This window comes from Agelaius phoeniceus, chromosome 2 (assembly GCF_051311805.1).
Source record: "Agelaius phoeniceus isolate bAgePho1 chromosome 2, bAgePho1.hap1, whole genome shotgun sequence".
Lineage (NCBI taxonomy): Eukaryota > Metazoa > Chordata > Aves > Passeriformes > Icteridae > Agelaius > Agelaius phoeniceus.
The window spans coordinates 98,683,321-98,706,913 of NC_135266.1; the positions used below are offsets into that span (position 1 = coordinate 98,683,321).

At 38.9% G+C, this 23,593-nt stretch overlaps 1 protein-coding gene across 1 annotated transcript in view; it reads right to left on the bottom strand.

The window, feature by feature from the left end:
- Positions 1-889: 889 nt before the first annotated feature.
- The window catches only part of C2H3orf85 (chromosome 2 C3orf85 homolog), a 35,110-nt gene continuing 12,406 nt past the window's right edge, over positions 890-23,593 (bottom strand). Inside the window, exon 5 of the mRNA XM_077174680.1 lies at positions 890-1,125. Within this exon, the coding sequence (XP_077030795.1) occupies positions 890-1,125 (236 nt within the window). The remainder of the gene's footprint in view (positions 1,126-23,593) is intronic.

The window sequence follows — 23,593 nt, forward strand, 5'->3', positions numbered from 1 at the left end:
GGTACTGTAACAGTAACCTAACAAATCCTCTCCGCCTGCACAAAATCAGAGGATGCTTAAATTTTAGATGTTGCTATTGACTTACATATTTTCTTACAGCTTTTAACTTTTTTGCTTTTCTGAATTTGACAGGTTTTCAGCTCCAGTAGGACATGAGTATTCACTGAGGGCATTATAGCTCTATCTTGATTTTTTTGCACTTTCCTACTTACCCTCTGTTCTGATTTTCTAATTCAAAAATCAAGTCACTTATGCAATTTCTTTGTAATGTATTCTGTGCAACCCTTGTTCTCCAGCATTTTTGGGAATTCATGTTGCCTTCTTAATTGACCTGTCATTTATGGACTGTATCTGTAATTCTTGGGTGATACTTGGTAACCATTCTGAATTCTGATGAACAAAGCAGAAAATTTCAAATCTGCAATACTTTGGAGACAATGACCTGTTTGCAGGAAGGATTATTCAAACTGGTTACTAAACTATCCTTGCTCATCAAACATGCACAAATAACTATGTATTTTGAGGGTGAGTTTGATTTGGTCAGCTCAATCTATTACATCAATGCTAGAATTAAATTAATCTTTTGACATAGACAACTGCAATTTGAGATAAAGTACAACAGTGTTAGTCAAAGGCAAAATACTAGTATAAAATCCTGGCTTCCTCATTGCTTAATTAGTTTTATAAATATGTGTTTTTACAATATCAAGACAATGGTTTTCAACATCTTAGTTCTTTTTCACTCTATGAAGTTGTGATCCAAGCTTATCTCTCTTTCCCTTTCTTTTTCTCATGCAGAAATTTTATAACCAGATCGTTCTAAGGAACTAGACTTTATAACCAGATATGTAGGTGGGAGTAATTGCTTCTCAGAAGCTGAGATGATTTTCTAAAACACGTGTTTTTTAGCTTGCTTTTTTACTGTGTGCGTTCTTGCCATGAGCCATTTCTGATTGGTACACAGCGGCTTTTCGGGGCCGGCTAGCTGCCCGGGAGCCCCGAATCGGGCGGGTGCCCGCGGGCCCCCTCCTCGGCGCGTGTGGCCACGGAGGGATCCAGCCGTGGTCACGCGCACGCGCACTCCCGGATGTTTAAAACGGCACAGCCGGACAGAGGCCTCGGTGACTCCAGTATAATTCCAACAGGCTTTTTAATATCGGGAAGTCCGAGGGTGCAGGCAGGGAGGGAAAGAGGAGTACAGCTCTGTTGAAGGGTAGCGGAGCCAGGGTGCCGAGCCCCGAAGCCGGGCGAGAATAGGGTTTATAAAGGGGGAAGGACTAGGCGGGCTCGGAGGTGCCCTTTGACCACTAGGAAGGGGTTACAGAGGTGAGCTTTTTGTGGGGTGACTGGAGTACACCAATAGAAAACCGGGAAGGGGGTGGTCTTTAGGGAGAGATCCAATGGAAAGGTGGGGAACAGGGAATTTTCTGGAACAAAAGGTGTATTTTACTTATGATTTATTGTTTTGTCCCAGGGTGTCCCACTTCATAATCTTTGTCCCCTCCCCCCACAGTACACAACTGTGATAAGTATTCTGCCAAACTTTGTATCTTAATGTTGCCTATAGCATGCATAGTTATAGTATTCCTTGCCTGACTGAAGTTTTCAAGAGTAAGCAGGACTGAAAGAGTTAACATGTTAGGTTACAGGCCCAGTTATATTACTAAAAGCAAACTGGATGAAGAATCAACCTGTCCCTGACATTCCTTCTCCCTCGTCACTGCACATGATCTGTTAATGATAACCTTTGCTAGATCGATCTCTACCAGAATTCTCATTATTTGTCCTTCTTTCTGCCCTCAAAAAGAATATGGTAATATCTGTGCAAAGAACAGCATATAGAAGGTTATGGCAGGCACAGCTAGGTCTCCCTTGGAGGCTCTCAAGACAGGGTTTTCTTGCTAGTGTTCAGATATTCCCATTTAAAGGATCATCACAATGCTATAAGGAGTCTCTTGCTGTTAAACAGAACCCCAGAAACTGTCCTTAAACCAGATCAAGTCCACATGGATGAGTTTTTTTACAATGTTCAGAAATATAAAATACTGACAAAAGATGCATATGTAGTAAAAAAGGAAACAGTTCTGTTAATCTGTTAACCAAAAAGAAAACATCCTCTTCTCTATTAGCCAACCTGTTCACATTGGGAGATCTTTGGCTCAAATTCTCAAGAAGGCATTATTTTCCTATGTGCTTATGAGTATCACTAGATGGAGGACCTTCCAAGTCAATTTCATTAGACTTTGAACTGATTTCCTTGGAGTCTCTACATATAGTCAAATGTGGTTTCCATGTCTATTCAGATCTGCCTCTCCTTTCCTTCCCCATTAAATCTATACTAATGCAATAAAGAAAGAATCCGGCCCTTTTTTCAGGAAATGATTACTGAACATTTATCCCCTTTAGAAAGACTAAAGCAACTTCTGACAGATCAGGTGCTATCTTCTGAACATAACTGCCTCTATTAAACTTATTAAGGGCAAAATATCTTCCCCTGGCTCCCCAGCTTGCACAGCCTCAGAGCAAGCACATTTGACTGTGAAATGCCTCCATCATTTTATTATCAAATACTAAATGGACAGATATACTCCAGGCACATAATACCCATTAAATGAGCACATGCCTTCCATTACTGGTTGTTGATTTAGAACAGATACTCTGTAAATCAGCTACTTTAGAATGATACTCAGCGTGTTTCTATTGTAGCAGCGGTCCCCGTCAGGGAATAACGAGCATTGACTCAATGATTGCAGAAGGCTGACCAATTGCTTTATTGTTACTACACTATACTATACTATTAAGAAAAACCCATTGCCCTTGCCAGACAGTCAAAACACGCGTGTGGATCCACTTGGTCAATTAATCCAAAACACCATCACCAGTGTCCAATTAAGAAATCACTCTTTGGTAAACAAATCTTCATAACACATTCCACATGTGCACAACAACAGGTGCAGCAAGTGAAGATAAGAATTGTTTCTCATTCTTTTCGCTGAGCTTTTTCACAGCTTCTCAGGAAAATCCTGGGAGAGAGCTATGTCTCTCTCTGTTTAGAGGATATGTGATTACCACAGGTTTCAGATGGACAGTCTTACAGCTGAGGGAAGCCATAGCTGAGGTTTTGGGGCAGGAAGAGTTATAGTGACAGAAGACAGCTATTGAGAGAACTTTGGTGCACTTGAATTGCTCTGTCTTCCCTTAATTTGGAGATTGGTCAACATACAAAATTGGAGCATAGCAGCAAACAATTCATATTTATGCAGTTGCAGAGGCTCTAAGTGTAACATCCCATTTGATGGTTGAGGCAAAAATGCCTGTGATTTTAGTTCCCCATTCACTCCACAAAAGTGAAATCATATTCATTCACAGAAACAAAAACAAAAGGATCATTCCAGCAAGTCATACTCTTGAAAAGGTCAACAAAATGAAATAAGTCTCATCTTCATGCTAAACTCTGAAAGATTTCCAGGTTCTCTTGTCTGTGCATTGAAGTCTTGCTTCTGTCTGTGACTCTTCATTTGTAGATAAATGCTCCTAAGAGATGAGTTCACTGTGATTCCTAAATCAAAACAAACTGGGAAATCCACTTCTGTTTGTGTCAACATCTAACACTACACAGCATGTGTGAGTGCATAACATTACTTTACATGCTGGCATGCGCAATGGATCAGACTACAGAACAATTACCTTTACTCTAAAATTGTGCCTTCTATTATAGTGTCTTCAGTTTTAATGAAGATCAACTGTGACAAAGCTACATGGCATAAAGGAAGTACCAGAGTGAAATTGCATTTTGGAAACAAAAAGCTATTTAAAAAGTCACAAAATGACTAGGGGAGCCATGAGTGAATTTTCTACCCTAACATTTTAGCATTACTTTGTGGAATCTTGTGCTATCAGCAAGGAATGAAAAATTGCAGTTGACATCTGCACCTGGCATTTGTCTCCATTAACAATTAATGCAGGGACTCTGTTCTCTTGGCTTAGTCTCCACCTGTCCGGTACTCTTTAGGAAAAAAGAGATCAGGGAGAAACCAAATAGATTTAGGCTTCCTTATTTTGAACCAGATTTTCCAGTGAAATCTATAGGCAAGTGTTATACGCGCATTCTTAGGGAAACAATTTCATTGTGGCCCTGCCTGTCTCCTCTCCTTCAAAGCTGCTGTTTCATTCACTTGTCTACTATGGGAATTTTCTGCCTGTCTTTTCATATCAGGAGTTATAAATCAATTGTTGTACTTGGCCCATCATTCAAAGATGATGGAAAGCCTGTGGCATAGCTTTGTTTTGATAGAAAGAGCCCACTTCTGTGTCTCTGACACAGGAGGTAAAATGCTGCTGGAAGACAGAGCCTGAAGAGTCCTTCTATCTGCTGTGGGAACAGCAGCCCCTTGATGGAGATTCAGTGAAGCCGGAAAGCTGGAAGGAGGTTCCTCTGCATGTCTCAAAGGAACATCCCACAGACTGCCAGCAGTGATCCTGGTATGGCTGTAAATGGTTCCAGATTCCCCATCTCCTCCTAACTCAGAGGATAATATCCGAGGACTTTGTGCTGAAAGCTGGTTGTTTTTCTCTTGCATTGAGCAGGAATGGCTGCAACTTAAGAAGACAAAGCAGAATTATCACACCCCTAACTTTTAAACATATTGATTTTAGAGATTATCCATATCTTTCTGGCATGTTAGGTGCATGAACTCAATGTCTATTTGTTGTAGCTCCCAGGAGCACTCCTCAACTCCTAGAATTGGAGGCACACTACAGCAGTAACCCAGCTCTGTAGTATTTTTGGGCAATTATCTCCACAACGTAAACCTGGGCCAAATTTTTCCAAGGGTGATGGGGTATGCTATGTGTCGCCCTGATTTTTTAAGATTTTCCAAGCCTTCTGATTGTTGACATTCTTGTAGTGAACTTTCTCACACACTTTCTGTAAATAACTCATTGTGTTGCATTCCTTTATGGAAGAGGAGAAAGTTGCTGGACTGTTGGTTTGTTCAGTATCATTGGAGAGATGGCACTCTCACCCTCCAATCCACTGTCACTTTTGGAAAGCTATAAATGTTGGAGTCAGAAAATAAACTTCCCTTTTTTTCTTCACCTTGAGAAGAGCGGTGTGCGCTTGTGTTTTTTTGTGTCCTATAGCGACAGCTATGGTTCTCTTTCATGGCTGAGCTATAATTGTCTAATGAAAGGTGATTTTGCTGTTTTAGTTTGCTGTTTTACCATGGTCATTGGAAATATCTTTGAAAGACAGCATAGAATGCAATAAAGGAAATAACAGGACTTAAGTCAGGGCCAAGGCTGTTGCTGAATAGAAAACTGAGAGTTGTTATAGCAACAGATGAAGGAGATTTTTTTTAACAAATTCATCTACTTTAGAACCCTAACGTAGATGTAACTGAGAAAGTCTAAATGTTACCTCTTAGTCTCGTGTGTGTTTGCTGTACTTGCACCCCAGGCTGACCGAAGCTGAGGGCCTGTATTGCTGCCATCATAAGCCCTAGCTTTCAAGACTCATTGAAGATTCAAGCCTTGGATATATCAGCCCAGCCCATCATCTGCTGTAATCGGGACATGGTTTTTGGAACACAGTTATTTGTACTGGAGCCCATGTGGACCAGGCTTCCATCTGCCCATGAAGTACTGTGCAGGCACAGCCTAGCTGAGTTTGCCTTGTTTTGCTGTCAGCAGCGTTCTGAAGATCTCAGAGATTTAAAGCCGACTGCTTTAAATGAGAGATGGCAGATGCTGTGCCATCTCTCATCTGGTGTGAGGCATGTCTAATCCACTCACTAATAACCAAATGTCACCTGCATGAGCATGGATTTGAACAGCATTCCTGCCCCTTGTAATGCTAAAATAGTAGCTACCACAAGAGTAGGAGTTTTCCTCACACATAAAAGTAGGAGAAGGGATTAGAAACATCCACAAGCAAGGCGTAGATGAATACATGTTCCACTAGAAGCCAACCAGATATTTGACCTCAGGTTCATATTTCTGTAAACACGTATCTTGGCAACGTATCATTCAGTTTCTCAATATGATGCAATAAAAGCCATTTCTCATTCATCTCGGCTGTCTTGCTGTGTTATGTTACAAATGATTACTGTTAATTCTGTGTTTAATTGTGCTTAGCATAATTTATTTGCTATCCATTGATTTTAACTGTTGGACATAGCAAAATATGGTTGTTTTCTCTTCTGCTTCCTTCTGCTTCTCATTTGTGGATGCTGAAAGCAGCTGGACCTGTTCCATGTGAATGGAAGTAATTATTGGCATGTACAACAAATTCATTAATCTCAAGAAGTTAAGTCATGTGCAGCTATGCTTGGAGTACTCTTCATGAATTGTCTTCATCTTTCCTGTCCTTACAAAATTCCTTTATTTTAGTTTTCCATCACAAACCTATTCTCTGAGAACCTACCTCCTTTCACTTTCTGATGGGGCTTGCAAGCAAAATGCATTTCAGCTAAAATCGGCAATGATGACATGATGTTTCCTTAACCAAAATGCCTGTCCCAGAGATTCTGGAGGAAAGGGAAGTCCTGAATCTTTCAAATGCAATTGGAGCAGTAGGACTATTTTGTACAATGTGAGCCCAAAGGAGCAATTTTGCTTGGTGTCATTGTCCCTTATTTTTAAGTATATTTCTCCTGGGTTCCAAATGCAGAGCACTCAGGACACAAATACTTTATTTTATAAAGTTTAATAGTCTGAAAATAATCCATGTATTTCTGCTAGACTCACTTTTATTTTCCTCTTGGTTTTGCCTTTTTAATCCTTGTGTGCCATTTGTCAGTCCTTTATTGGACTAGGAGTAAACCTTGTTCCATTGGTGCCTAGAGGTTCTGCTTGCCCTTGAAGCCACTGCTGGATGATTCTGTTCAAATCTTACCCTCCAAGGCTCCCAAAGTGCATGAGTAGGAATCCACATGAAAAACCAAGCGCAAACCAGGGCGCTGAAGTCAGGCAGCAACTAGGAAGTGCACCATGATGGCTTTCAAAGAGGGTAAGAACCATGCATCCAGAACTGTTCAGATATGTTCAAGTCTCAGTACATATACATTAATGTAAGTATTTCCATGCCCTTTCAAGTATAAGAACAGGGACTTGTGTGCATAACCCTGTGGTACAGCTAATGAACTTCCTGAGGTACGCAGATGGAAGTTGATCCGCCATCTCAAAATCAAATCTGATAATGCCCTCATCACTGCCTTTTAAATATAGTGGGTTTGATCATATCAGGGAATGTTTCCAGCTTATCCATATTCAATTTATGTTACATTTGTTTCTTATTTATCAAAAATACACTCTGTGTGAAAAAAAATGAGATTTTTCATTTTCCTTAATAGAAGGAGCTTTTGAAGATGTCTCAGCTCTTGTTCACTGTCATCTGCCAAAAAAAAAAGGGCAAAATACAAGGCAGTGCATACATTGCATCTAATGTGATTAGTCTTCTAATGCAGAGGATGTAAGGAAGAACACTGTCAGCAGGTAAAATGGACCCCATGGTAAATGGGGTCCATTTTACATGCTCACAATGTTCTTCCTTACAGTGTTTAAAGACTGCCAGGCTACTCTGAAATACAAAAAAAAACATACAAAATAAGCAATTTTTTCACTGTAGATTCTCGTCTTATGTATATATATTACTTAATTACCTCGAGGAGGAACTACAGTGAGACTGCATGGAGATGGAGTGTTGGGAGAAGCAACATAAATTTGGTATGGTAGGTTACGATTAAATCCTTACCCCAATTAGATTTTGAAAAGGTGCACTTCAGGCAGCAATTTGAATTATGGGAGGTGAATGGTAGTAGAAACTTAAGAATCTATTTCTCTTATAATGCACTGTAGACCTCTCTGCACAATTGTCGTGGCTCAAATCCAGCTGGAAATGAAGCACTACACAGCTGCTTAACCAGGCAAAAAAATGCAGCCACAATAAAAGTGACCTCAGTTAAGAACTGAGTTGTATCTTCTACCCAGTGTTGAAGGGGGAGGTCTAGTATTTTATCTGATTTCTGAGTTCTTTCCCATTTAACTGTGAAGGGTTTGATGATGGGACAAAGAGCTTTCTGTTTGCTGTTGCGAATGGGCCTCCAATCTATGTACTGAACCTTATTAGATGGATAGTGCTTTCACAGGCATGCCTGGGAACTTCTGGATTTTTTGATCCAGATGGTCCATCTGAGGTCTATAAAAGCAAAATACCCCAAACCATAATCTACTATTTGCATATGCAGATGGATCTTCCCATCTTCTGTTTCCCAGATAATATTTCTTGTATTTTCAGTTTGTCACAATTAGGACGGGTCAGAAACATCTCAATTTTTAAATTGTTATAAATTGCTGATTTGAGTTGTTTTTAAAACCTCCCTTTTTTTGTGTGTGTGTGAAATACTCCAGCAGTAGTGCTATTGATAATTATCAGCCCATAATGGAATTTTCACTTGAAAGAGAGACAGACAAAATATCAGATGTAGCCTGGAAAATTAGCAGAATTGAAGTGTGGTGGAGAGGGGCCTTACACTGTATGCTATGTATTGCTAGTGATTGGCCCAGGTACCTGCATGCAGACTATTTTGTGCTGTGTGTACATATAATCCTTATTCCTCCTAGTTCCCGTATTAAACTGAAAAGCTGTGCAGCCTTAGGCTCACATGAATTAAAAACTCTCCCCAGCTTACAAACATTTGAGGATGTAAAAATTCTTGTTTGTTAGCAAACTTCAGCTGCCCTTTCCTGATCTCTAACCATACCACACCTTACATATCAATGCAACGTTATTTTGATTTGAAAAACCTGTTTAGGAATTGAGGAGTTTTTCTGGTATCACAGTTCCAAAACTGGGATATTAAAGGACTGTGTCAAAAATACATGGATACAATTCATATACATGGATAAAATTTCATAGTTTTGCTCTCAACATTTTGAACTATTCTGGTGTCTTCTGTGAGGGGACTCCCTAGAAGGTCATAAATAAATTTCATAGAAACCTTTGAGTTCTTCATTTAGTATTCATTTTTTCTCAGCTTAATCCAAAGAACAGATTTGATTCACAGAGAAGAGAATTGTTTTGGCACTAATTTCTAAATAAAACCTGAGGATGGCAAACTCTGTGTGTGTGCATAGATTCACAGTAGGAACTGGGGCATCAGAGTATCCTGTAAATGGTCCCTGGTTAAGTATCATCTTCTTTAAAATGTCCCTTTTTCTCCATAACTGGTATCTTTGGATAGATAATATTTTGCAAGCAAGGAAAAAAATCAGCTGTTTCAGTAGGGACACACATTAATTTAATTGCTATTATTGCATATTTCCATATCAGCAAAGTACAATCTGCATTATTTTTCTAGTGTCATAATACTCTTTCCAGTTCAATAGCATTCTTCAAAGTGAAAATCTCAGCTGTTTTCTGTTAGTCTCCCACCTAGGAAGAAGATTTAAAATCAGTTGTATCAGCAGTTTGTTCTTGCTGGCATTGAGATTATATTTTCTTCCCCCTCCCTAAGTATCCTAATGCCTTTTCTGTTCCCTGCCATGGCTCCACTCATGAAACAGCCATGAAAATTAAAGATTCAAGGCTTTCTTGCAACAGGAGTGTCCTAGAAAAAGAAGAATGGGTATCTAAACAGCTATGTGTTAGCAACAAAAAATATTCCACTCTGATTATGGAGATCTTTGCACAAATTTGGTTATGGCAGGATTTTGCACTAACTGACATGGAGTGAAAAAGTTATGTGGGGACAAAAAAGAGTAAGTAATTGTTGATGTGAATGTAGCAGACTTTGTTCAGTTTCTTCACTGACTTTAGGATTTAAGAGCATAGAGCTTCATACTGTCCTAATTAGGATGCCAGGGGAAAGAAATTATTTAGTTCTCTGTTTAGTATTCTGTAGAAGTGGTAAGTCCTACAAGAGTGTCAGTTAGATCCATGGACCTCTCCAGGGAAGGAGGAGAGCTAGGGAAGCATGATGATTATTTAATGCATACAAATGCTGGATAAGAATAGTTATATTTAATGAAAATGCTGCGGGGCTGATAGCCACTGTTTTCATTTGTCTACAACTGCAGATGATATGTCCTGTATTTTTCCTCTTTGTGCATGTCTTCTTTGGAGCTGTAAATGTACAATTAATGCAGCATAGAAATGTGCACTAGCCATATTATTGAAAGTTATCATGGCATTAACTTTCAAAAATTAGTAGCAACTTAAAGTTGAAGCTGTATAAAAGACTTTCCTGTGAGGAATTCAATCATACAAAGCATTGAAATTTATTTCAATATTATTTTATTAGAGCTTTTTAATTACTATGGACAGATAAGCAGGTCTGTCCATTATCTTGGCAGAACATTTGTATTAATAATGTCACTCAATTCCAGTGATTGTCACAGAATATTCTGTCCCTTTTAGGAGCTTAGTTTAAGCTGATATGCAAAAGCCAATCTTCTACAGGGCCCATTCTCTTCCACTGGGCTCCCAAGTCACAGCTGTTTTGCTCAGCTGGCTAACAGCCCTCCCTTAAGTAATACAGCCAAAGAAAATAGAAAAAATTCCTCCTGGAGCACATCCATAATACCAAGTTCTGAATGCATGCATGGTAGACAGAATATTAGTCACCTTTTTTGTTTTAAGATAATTCTGCTGTTTATAAAATGTGACACAAGGTCATTTTGTAATGCAAAACTGTACCTTCAATTATTTACAGGTACTTCTGTGGGTTTTCTTTTTTTTTTTTTTTAAGATTCATAACCTGAAGCCCAGCAATTTATTTCAAAGCATAACTTTGCCTCTAAGTGGGATATTTGTAGCCATGATAAGGGATGAAAGAAGATATATTCTAGTTTACCCTCCTCCTCAAAAAAATTAAGTACCAAGCTCTAACACTGAATTTGAAGTAGCGGCAGCTTTCTTGTAATGCTGCAGAACTCACTAAAGCCTTACGTGTAATGTTCCTGGTTTGGAGTTATATCCAGATTTATGTATTTCAAGCAGGAGTGATATTTTTAGTGGATAAGCTAAGGAAATAATTATTTATGGATATCATTTATGCTACACTGTTCTGAGTTTTATCTCTGGGAGAGCCCGTCTGTATTCAGAACACACATCATGAAACAATGAAGAAATTCAAGGTTTGCTGTAGCACCACAAGAAATACCCATTTCCATTCATAATGAGATTTTTAAAGTACTGCTGAGAGGAATTCAAATATCTATATTGGCTGCAAACAAGTTTTTGTCCTTGAGTTATCTTGACTTCATTTAATTCAGGACAGTTCAGTGTTTGTATTATACCTCCACAGCTCTCAGAATCTTACATAGAAAAGGGCCATTAAGATCCATTGCACTCCCTCTTCTTTGCAGGTCAAGGCAATATTGTTCCTTAAATTGCATTTTTATGCCATTTGCCTGGCCTTGGTAAAGCTTTGTTAGGCTGATTTTAAAAAAGGATAGCCACAGGAAATGAGCCACACAGAATGAAGATGAGAAGGCTTCCAAATTTGGAAGCTGATAAAATTGGGTTGTGGTATTCATGCCAAAATGTGGCAGGAGTGTCCTGAAAAGTGCATTGGGGATGACTCCTGCTGATAAGTGTAAAATTGAAAGTAATGATGGCCACTTGTGGCTTCAGGGCATGAAAACACAAGTACTTTGTGAAAATCAAGTTTATGACCTTAAGGTTCTGCAGTTGTGCACTGTGAGGAATGAAAACCTTTTATGATGCTGATACAAAATTGAGAGAATACTAGGTTGAATTCTTAGATGCATCTGTTCAGGTTTTTTCTCTTGAACTCTGAGTCTTAGATACTATTCACACAGTTGGAAAAAAATGCAAGATATTGTTCTCCTAATTTTAAAATTAAAACAGATTTGGGGTTTTATATGGAAACTTGTAAGATTTCATTTTTGTTTGCTGACTAAAGGGAAGTGCTTTATCTGAGGGAAAAGTTAGAAATTGCATAGCCAGCAGTGGAATAGTGGAAAATTGGATTTATGCAACTGAAGATACCTTTACTTTCTAATTCTAGTGCAATTATTCACAAAATATTAAAAATTAAGATAATTTAGAATTTACCAGAAATAGTTAATATGATAAGTTCTGCTCAAATATCTGTTTTTAAAAGCTTTTCTACAGCTTTTTCCGGCTGCAGTCTGTGGTCTTATTTGTAAGTTGCAGTTCAATGTGGAAATGGCACAGCTGTTAAAAATAAAGAGGTAACAAATATAAGCGTTTATGTAAGTGACATTAGATGGCGTACCATGATATACTACTCAAACAGATTGGACAGTTGCTGGTTAGACTGCCTTTACTTAAAAATCTCTTCTTTCAATATTTTTTTTATTATTATCATCATCATAATTTTCATTTTATGAGCTAGTTTTTAAATATTAGCAATACTCTCCATGCTACCCTCCAACTTTTAAAGCCACAGCTCCTTCACTGAAATGTTAAGTATTGGCATCTTTCATGTGACCCTTTTATTTTACAGTCTCATCTTGTCTTTAAAAACTTTTTCTCCTAGATTTATACATCCTTTGGCTTCCTCTTCTTTGTAAATCAAGTGACCCTGTAGGTCTTCATGGTCACCTTTTTGTTCTTTGATAAGCACTAGAAACAAGAAAAACACCGAAAATGCTATTTAAAGTCATCACTTATGGCATCTGAGGTAATACTTCTCAAAATGAACAGGGCTGCTCATGGTTGCGAGTTCCAGTCTCTCCACAAAACCCCAAGGAACACTCTCCACAGCTGAAATCCCTCTGCAACTGAAGCAGTTACAGACAGTGGGTTCCTGTCCTCATGGTGAGGTAACTGTCCTTGTGATTGCACACAGCATATGTGAAGTAGTGTCACTTATTTTGAGTTTTTGTCATCTGGAGAATCCTTGATGCACGTTTGCCGAGTTCCTTTGTTTTGCCTTTTTTCTTGACAGAGGGATTGGCTTCTGAGAACAGGATTCACGCCAGTCTGTTAGCACAGCACAACATTCCATATGGCCACACATTCTTCCTCACTGTTTACAAAGGGTGCCACAAATGAGTTGATATGCTCGTCCACCTCCTCTGAAATAGTGGGAAGAAGAGAAGCCCTCACTAAGTCAGGATGGGCAGGTGATACAGCTCCATGATGTGCAGCTTCTGGAAAAGGGGTTGGAGTAGGGGCTAAGGGTGAAATGAGAACTTGAAATAGAGATATTGTCACAAATTCAAACCTCAGCACTGTATGGACTGCTATGAAGGAAATCAACTACATCCCAGTTAGACAGAGTACACACACCAGAAATGTTCAGTTCACAAAGGAAAGAAATGCCTCGTTCCCCAGACCTTGAGGCTATGTGCAGACAGCTCTACAAACATCACTGTGAGATCCCAAACCAACTTGTCAGTTTTCTGCAGCATGTAGGGTTGGACATTTTCTGCAGGACAAATTCTGCCCTAATTGGTGACACCTGTGCAAACACACTTGACAGTGGGGTTTGGGTGGGACTGATTTCCTCCTGATGTTTACTTAGGTCATGAATGAGCAAACAGCAATGACATTTTTCCCTCTGTAGTGTGGTAACAGTTAATTGGCAAGCTAGGAAAAAATAGGGAGAAATTTCTAGTCACGGCAGTCTGCTACTATGATGGCTAACAGTATATAGATCTGTACAATAAAATGAAATATCTTAAAGTAGCTCTTCAGAGAGGCAATCTACTTGGAATACTTTTTTCTCTGTCTACACAGGATGATATATGTAAAGAAGCACAGAAATACTAAACACATGTAAGCTCGTGAATAGGAATTTGCTGGCTGCAGTTAGACATATGTCAGACTTGAAAATAAACCATTTTAAAAATTAATCCTGTGCAGAAGACAAAAAAATAAGGAGAGTGACCACTGTGAGAGCCAATAATTTGCCTATTGTTCATATACCTGAACATCTGCTATATCCTGTGAGTTTCCTGGGTTTCCATCAGGCCTGCCTTCTATGGGGGGTTTCTCTCCAATAGACTTCAATGTAAGGGACCAGAAACAAGGTGTGTAGAAGGGTACTCTGTATTTTTTCTTCCCATTATTTGAGAGAGAGCAAGCACTAGCTAGTATCTTGGAGCTCTTCCTTTAATTAATTACTAGTCATTTTAATAAAAGAATGTCTTTGAGCAGAAATGAGAACAGGGTTGTGAAAACCATGTTTGTTCCAATGACTTACAATGAGCTTTTTTTTCCTCCTTTTTTTGATTTTTAAAGTTATCAATACAGCGCCAGTAATTTCATTATACCTCACTTTCAAGCTTCTCTCAATTCCACTGCTTTCTCTAACTCTTGAAGTGGTGTTTGCACAGGGCAGGATGAAGAATGTTACTCATTGTTAATTCTCTTTGTATATGCTTCAAGTGTGTCCACTGCAGAGGAATCAGGCAAGGCTGGAGGGACTGCAAACCAAAGCCAAGTGCTGATTGATCTCTGTTGCCTCTTTTCTGCTTTTGTCTCATGCTCTACAGGTATTCAGCTGTGTCTCAGCATCTCCTTAACTTCTCCAAAGCTTAAGAGTAGTATTGCATCAAGAACTGCATCAAGAACAGTATTGCTTTACTTTCTTCACTGTAACTGTATTATAAAGGTCTGTGTAAACACATATTGTCGAAGTCATATCCCTGGTATGTTATGGTTCAGGGAAATGTCTCCTCCAAACTGTGGTGAACTTGTGTCTCTTGCTGCAAAAATCCTCTGAGCTGGGAAAAAAATGTAAGGGCTGGATGGGAGTTCAAAAGTGAAGTGACTTTTCAGAAGAAACAGAATACAGTGATTACAGTCTGGAAAGTTAATAGTTTTAGGTTAGTTCTCTGTATATTTTTCTGATGGTCCTTGAAACCATCTTTGTGTGAGGAGGTGTGAAGAACAATTGCTGTTTCTCTGGGATGGAAATGTGGTTTATTGAGGGAATTATGTGTCAGAAGTTTCCATTGTAACAGCACCAATAAGGGGTGGGATGAAGAGGTCCTTTGAAATTGGTGGGGTTTTGTTTTCCTTTGATCCCTTCAAAACAGTATGGGCTGATTTATTTGTCCAAACTAATATCAGTGATATTCTATTTAGCTACAGAAAAAGTGCAGCTGAAGCTGGCACAGGTATAAAAAAAGTATTGCTATTTTAAGCACCTGTTCATTAAGTGTCTTACCATAAATTAATTTCAAATAGAGAGATCACTAAGTGACACCTTTTCATCATTATCAAATTAGATTTGGACAAAAGATGTTGACATAAGACTCACTGACTTTGCCATCACTTGTGAAGCACAGACCTTTCCTATCTCTGCACATAATTTAAGACCACAGTTATGGTCAGAAACAGAAAATATTTTGCTTTTATAAAAAAAAAATCTGAAGGTTGGAATGTCAGCTGCTCTTTTGTCTATGAGAAATCTGCTTATCACCTGGAGGAAATAGTTAAAATGGCTCTTGAAAATGCTGATACTGATCTATGGTGTCTTTTATAAGTGCTTTTAAAAAAGGCTAGTAAGCCTGACTAGTCTATTGATGAACAAATAGCACTGTGCAGGATTCTTTCTTCACCTCAGACAGGTTTTTTGACAAAATTATGATTGGACTGTACATAATAAACTTGAACTACAGAAGAAATTATAATTTCTTAAATAGGATATGGGGATTACAAGTGACAGTCCAGAATAATGAGCAGGGATTAGCGAATTAAATTTTACCTGTGCATGCTACATTCTGTCTCTTGTTCCTGTTTTAGTTAGAAGACACAGACACGGGTGAGTTGCTTTAGATTAAAATAAAAACTATAGTGCTCCCATCTTCAAATTCAATTAAAAGTAATTACCATTTTTTGAAAACTTTTTCAAGGCAGGGAATTGCAGGATTACACTTTTGCATGTTCTCACAAGTTCTTTTCTCTTGGCATGCAAGCAAGTTGCCAGTCATCGTAGAAAATGTTTTGGCAGTACCTTCCTGACACTTCTGTGTGGGAGGTGTAAGAAGAAATAGGGAGTTCGCTCTTTGCTGCAACCATTCTTTCAAGAAGTGAGATTTTTGAGGTGGAGTTGCTTCCTGAGAGCTAAGAAATGGGAGTTGTCAAAGATTTCCAAAGGGGAGAATAGCAAGAGTTATAAAATGGCCTTTAAACATAATATTTGTTTAAAACTTTTACTAATGAGCAATAGCCTGTTGTAAACAGACTTATGTGCTGTGTATGATCCCTCTTCCACCCAACTCCAGCCAACTTCTTCAACTCTAGAATTCAAATTCTGTGCTTCAGATGCTTTCAGGGAGTTTTCCTGACTTGTGTTTGGAGCCCTTTGGGTTGACTGACTTGTGCTGGGAGCCCTGGGGGACAGCAGGAAAGCCAGGAGAAAAAAGGAGTGATGCCCCAGTCACAGCTGTTTCCTCCTTAATGGCACCTACAAGCCTTGGTAAGACAGGTTTCTTTGGACTCTGCACAAATTCTGCAAGGTCAAATGAAGAATGGATGGTCCTCACTTCCTCTGACTTTGTGGGGACTCCCAGCTGTGTCTGAACTGCCTCTCCAGAGCACCATCTGGCTCCATCCTCTCCTGTCCAGGCCAGTGGTGACATACACCAGGTGACAAACACCCTGTTCCTTGTTTAAAAAACACAACCCCCAATTTGACCCTACCCCAGTCTTCTCCATCCAAACTGTTGTGTTGCCTTTTTCTGCTTCATGTTAGGCCTGCAAATAAGCAAAACCTCACAGCCTTTCCCCATGTACATGATGGTTCCACCATCGAGTACAGCTTGGGATGATGCCACTTCCCATTTTTGGAGTTATTTTGTGCAGGGCCAGAAGCTGGACTTGATTATCCTTGTGGATGCCTTCCAGCTCAGGATATCCTGTGATTCTATGATTTCTTCTTGCTTCCTCCTGCCAGGAAGGGAGATCTTTACAGTAACAGCCACGGCCATGTGTGTAATCCCAGAGCATGACCTGAGCCCTTTTTGCATAAAAGCTGGAGTCTCCTGTGTGGTGTCTTTTCAGCAGGCTTGCCTCCTTACAGTAACTCTACCTAAAAAAGGAAGCAGCACAGTGACACGCTGTTATCCTGGCTTGCGTAATGATAAATACTCTGCTGGGTGACTAAATCACTTGGTCTTCCCCATGATAGCCTTAAGCAAAAAAAAAAACAAGTCTCAAGAGGAAGAAGAAAAGATGTCTTTTAGACGAACAACATACAAAACTTATAAGTTATTTCCTGGGAAAGAATGCTCCGTGTACAAGATCTTTAAAGTGTGAAGGTTTTAAAGGCACGGGGATGAAAAAGATAGTAGTCCAAAATCCAGACATTTTATTTTTTGAAAGAGAAATATTTTTCAATCCTTTTAGTTCATTAATTTTTCCTACTTTCTGTATCTTGAGGCCACATGAGTTTCCAATTCCCAAACAACAGGATCAGAATCACAGTGTTTTGTGTGACCCCCATTCCCCTCCACCTGCACATGGCACATTTCATCTTTTCTCCTTGCTGCCCTCCTGCTCACTGCACCTTTTTGCATGAGCTGCCTGGATACTTGGCTGTTATCTCACAATCACTTGCCCCACAAACCAATGCATGAAAGAGTTCATCTGCAGCATCCAAAAACGGAAACATTGGCACAAATATTCGTAAGAGTCCTTGCAAGGAAATGCAAGGAAATTTGAAATTAAAATTCTATTCAAATTCTATTGAAACTAAGTCTAAAAGATCACTTTGTGCTTCCACTTCACTATTTTCAGCTGCCTCATGCAGACACTTCCCCTCCTCACCTGTTCTGTGCTTCTTTGTGCCCCAGCTCCAGGCTGCATCTGCCAGACATGAACTCTTCCCAGCCAAACTCACTCACTCCCATGGATGCTCTACTCCTGGAAGGAAGCAAACTTATTTTTAAATTCATTTTTTACTCTCCCAAGCAAAATTTCTTTCCAATGTATTCAGGATGATGTGTTTCCACTAAACAAAGACTTGATCTCCCTTTTGGAGGAGAAGCTCAGGGACTATTTCTGTTGCAAAATATGACCCATATATGGGGTTTAACTATGTTATTTAAGTGTTTCTACACTTACCAAGGAGTTACACCTTCATTTTTCTCTGTTCTTTTCCCAGACATATCAACATTAACCTCTGAATGTGAAATGTGTTTATCTGCCAAAGTTTCTAGCAGATATCAGCTCAAAAATTGACTAAAACACTTGTCCAAACCACTAAATCAGAAAAATACATGCAGTTCATTACTAACTCTTGTCACTAGGCATGATGGTAATCAATTGATTTAGGCTGATTATTGGCTGATTGGAGAGGTGTTTTGGGCTTTATAGAAGGTGTTAATATCAAGACTTAGGCTTTATTCAGTGATGTGTTGAATGACTTCCAGGACTGATGCCATCTCGCAAGAAGAAATTCTTCTTCTCATCCCATGTAGTTCTAAAAATCTGAGGCTCTTTTTGGAAGAATCTCTTTCTCTCACCATTATGATAGTACTATGGAGAGGAAGAAAAAGTCAGTGAATTTAATTCAAACAATCTGGAGCTTTTTGGGACAAAATGAAACTCTGTCCAGAAGCTGTAGCCTATAGAATCACTGGTAGTAGCTGTAGTTTCAATAAGTCTGTTTCAATAAGCCATTTTGCAGATTTAAATTAATTTCATGTCCTTTTGACTGACCTGATCTCCCTTGAATGTGCTTGAAGAAAGTATTTTCTCTGTAAGTGTGCTAAGGCCACAAGGTTGAGGGTTAGTGCTAAAAGGCATCTCTACTAGAACATGGAAGGTAATTCAGGTAATTCAGATGGTTATCTATGCATAAGTAAGTAAAAATACAAGTACCTCTCTTCATTCAACTTTCAACTGGAGTTCAAGTGACATGTATATCCATGCATGTATATTTGTGGGCTGAAAATTTTAATTGTTCTTCTGCTGGTCAATCAGGTGAGTGCCCAGTAGGACCTGTGCTCATTCCTCCTAAAAGCAAAGACAACACAACAGGATCTGCTGTAAAAATTGCAGCTTGGCATTCAAGATTAAATATGATTTTGTAGTTTCTAAGAAATGTAATATCAAAAAAAAAATGTATAAAAGCTGTAAAATTCAAATAAATACATAAACCCAACTGAAAAAAATCACAACTCTTATTTTCTTCAAATTACTCAAGCCTTCTTCAGTGACATTGAGCCCAGGTAAGAGATGAAAATGAAAAACTGAGTTTCACTCTCGAAGGAGACACTGCTAGCATATTATTATATCTGTCTATTGTAGGGATTGTTCTATTCTACCTGTGCAATCTTTGCATGGATTCATCACTCTCCAATGTTTCTGTTGATTAAGTACCTGTACAAATGCTATCATTAATTATTTCTGGAGGCACTGTCTTACCAAATTAGCAGGACAACCATACATGCTGGAAAAGCCTCAGGCCTCATTATCGCCTTGTAATTTGATGACACTTTCCAACCTTTTTTGGAAATTCATGTTCTCACTGTGAATTGTTATGCCATCTTAACAGCCAACTTTTCTGGGTTTGAAAAAAAATCTGTGGTATATATTTACTTGCATTAATGCAAGCTTGGAGATCTCTAAAGCCCACAGTTTAGCAATCTCTTATTGGTCCATTCAATTTAACTTACAATCTAGGCAGTGGGAAAAGATGAACATGAATAAGGCATATATATATATATATATATATATATATATATACACATGTATATAGCCTGTCCTTGAGGAGACTTTCTACAAAACTGTTGTTTAGTCACAAGTTAATAACAATCCTGTCACAAGATAATGAGACAGAAACACAATCCATTATTTGCATTGGACATAATGATTGGTAGGGCTGTTGCACATCAAGTGATCTTGTATTAGAAAGGTAATGAATTCACTTCTGTCCTCTTCAGTGCTGTGAGCCTGAAACACACACGTTTCAGGATGTCCAATTTTAGGGGCTGGTAAAATCAACTCTCAATTGATTGAGTAGTGATGCTGCAAAACTTGTACCAGAAGACATATCACTTGTACCAGGGTCAAATGCAAAGGACAGATCCAATCTTTGCTAGCCAATTTATTGACACAGATGAGCTACTTTCAATCCTTGTTCAGAACCAGAACTGACAATTTCAAAATATTTCTCTGAGAGTTCCCATTCTGGACATCTGGATATTAACAGCAGTCTCAAGCTAGCAGATTTCAGGGCACATTAGTTCAATTTGAAAAAGATTTAGAGAAAACTTGGCTTGCCTAGGCTGTCTTGAGACAGATAAAGTTATCTGCTCCTGATTCTCCTGACTCATTTCTTCTAATCAATTGGCTACAATGTAGGTGATGCAGTCTTCTTCTGCGTTAATCTCATTTAACTCATTAATACTTCTTTCAGAAGCTGATTTTAGGAGGGTGTGAGTAAATTTTCAGCACGCATTGGTAACTGCCCCTCCATTTCCAGCATGCAATTTTACATGTTAGTTAAGAACTGAAAAGGAAGACTGTCAAACAGGATCCTGTCTTCAGTTGTCACTGCTCCCATTAATAACATAACTTCAAAGTTTCTCTGTGGGAAAGAGGGATCCATCTGATGAGCAATTCTCTCAAAATCCTTCAGCTTCCTTTTCTGGTTTCAGACTAGCATGCCTGAATTACAAAAACTATAATTTCAAGAGAAGGGACTTTTTTGTAATTCGCTTATTTGTAATTGCTGCTGCATATGCTGTTCTTGATACAGTTGACTTGACAGATCAAGGTAGCCTGGACATTTTAGTGAGGCACAGAGTAATCTTTGGTTGCTATAAACAGTAGCTGTAATTGTACTTGGGCTAGATGTAATCCTCTGGCAATTATTAAGAGAATGAAAATAGATTTTAGCTTGGGGCAGAGAGGATGAAAAAGGATGAGTACGTGTAATCCTGAATAATGAAAAGGAAGGTTATTTTCTTATTTGTAGAAAAATTATTTCTGTTATCCACAAAGTATAATATTGAATTGTTTGTACACTTAGCAAAAGGTAGTTGTTTCAAATTATTTATGAGTAAAAGCATGGGGGTTTTTAAATTTTTGTTCCTCTTAAGTTCACCATTTAAATGTTTTAAATAGGCTCTTCCTCATTATTGCAAGTTCTCTAAATTAAAAACCAAAAGTCAGCACATGTAGCTTTGCTATAATGTAGTTGCTTTATGAGGTACCATTGGAAAATTTGGACTGCATCCTGCCCACAGTTTAAGGTGGGGCTGTAGAGGTCCCAGGCCATCAGGAAGGTTGTGGTAGATCTTTTGGCAGTGAGCCTCCTGCCTGAACTCCACAGCAAGGGTAGTACCATAAATATTTCAACAGAGACACCAAGAGGAAACAGCACTTTATAGTTCTCAGCGCTGTGTTCAACTAAAGCCAGTTTGAAGTTACAAATAATATCTTTTTATAATATTTCTTCTAAATAACTACCAAATCAGTTGTTTTTCAGTGCTAAGCAGCCACCACCATCATCTATGGTTTTCTTTTTAGTAACTTTATTTCTGTGGTTGTTTTCTTGCCCTTAGATAGTCCTACCTTCATTTTGAAGATGTCACAATAACTGCTTTCTCATTGCACCTTGCACAGTCCAGCCTTGGATTTATGATAATGGGATTGACAGCAGTTTTAAGGATGTTTTATAAGCCTTCCTTGAGTGAGCTCCCTGCTGCACAGCAGCTTTCAATCACAAGCAGGACATAGTTGAATTATTCAGATAGGATTTCACATACTTATTCAGTTCTGCCACAGAGTCAGTGACTGGCATGAAATCACCTTAGCAGTGGCTGCTATGACCAGGAATAAGGAGGTGAATAGGAAGTGTCTCTCCAAGCTGACTATCCTGTAATGCTTCATAGAGAAAGAAGCTTTTAGTAGTTGACTCTAGAGGGCTGAAATTCATCTGTCTGTCTCTTCTTCCCTCCCTATCCCTGTCTGGATTGACATTGGCATAGGGAAAGCTTGCTCCCCTTGGGAGGTGGTTGTTAAATTTGCATTATGAGTCTCAATGAGTACCTGTTCTATCTCTAAGGCAGTCAGCTGCCGCTCTCAGCCTGCCTAGTGCTGCAGTGGGATGTGGCTTGGGCTCAGGCTCAAAGGGAACAGCTGTTTGCTGTGTTGCCTTACATTGATCACCTTTACAGATATTCAGCTTGATACCACTCATCTCTCATAGAAGGAATTGCTCCTCTTTTTAGCAGCTGGTGGAAAGTAGGCTATGCAGGTTTGATGTAATATTGTTTGAAATTCATAGCTCTTCAACAGTCTTTGAGGCAGAATAGTAATTATTGATGTTTGTTTACTTAACATAATAGTCACATACAAAGACTGCTTATTTCCTGGCTGAACTTTTTGGGGTTTGGATAACTTTCTATGTTTATATTTTTACTACTGAGCTCATGTTCTCCTATGGATGGTACAAAACACTAACAATTTATTTCACACTCTACATGAAGAGGTTGTGGCAATGCTCCTGCCTCAGGTGGGTGGTTTATGTACTTAATCAGCCAACATAAATTGCCTTGAACACAGCTCACTCTTGCTGGCAGCCAGCAGTAGGTGTAAATTAGATGAGTATTTTGTCTCAGCTGTTCTGGTTTAAATTAAGACAACAGAAGATCAAATGTAAAGCAAGGCACAGTATTAGTGTGATGCAAGCTGAAAAGGTTTATGCATTAAAATTATCTGGGACCAGGTTCAATCACATGAACTACAGCAGTGATGAAGTAGTGGACAGAATTTTCACTGAATACCAGTTGCCACTGTTCTGTTTGAAGAAACCATTTCAGGTCATAAAATAAGTGGTTTTTGCTCATTACCTCTATATACTCACCTGCTGAGTTTATAGACAACTGTATCTTAGTACTTATCCCACACTCAACATTTGTAATGTAGGTTATATATAGGTTACTTGGATTCTACAGCTTTTTCTATTCACTGTGTTCAGAATGACTTGCTTTTTTCATTAAAAGAAAGCTATGGAGTATTAATCTTTTTCTTCAATTATTATAGAAATGACAGGTTTTCTTACTTCTCCTGTCATGTCTGACTACAGTGAATCCTTCCTCTGTTTCCCTAACAAAGCAAGGCTCCTACAACCATGCTGTCTCCATAGGTACCTGTTTATCCCTTATGTCTAGCCACAGTAATTTTTTAACTTGTGGGCTGTTTTCAATTCAACTTGACAGAGTAGAAAATATTCAAAGGCAGTTTGATTCTTCTAAGATTAGGAAAGATAGGGATACAAGAAGCTGGGGAAATAGGCAGGTGCTCTGAGGAAGGATTTGCAGCTTGACTGACTTGCCACTCCCATGGGAGGGATATCCTGTAAGGGCCTTGCCTGGCAAAAAGCCACTGCTGGAGATAGATATCAACCATGAGATAACTGGAAATCCTGATTTCTGTCATTCTGTTATTTTAGTCACCGTGTTCACATGAGTCAGAAAGAGTTGGAAAATCAGGCTGCCTGGTGGATTTTCTGCATCCATCCAGTTAACACCTATACAGAGACAAACCGGATTCTAGCTTCCTGTGACTCCTCTTCCTCTCTGCCTGTTCCCTCTCTCTCAGAGGAACTCTGTTCTCTCTAGCCTCAGGGAGCTCTGG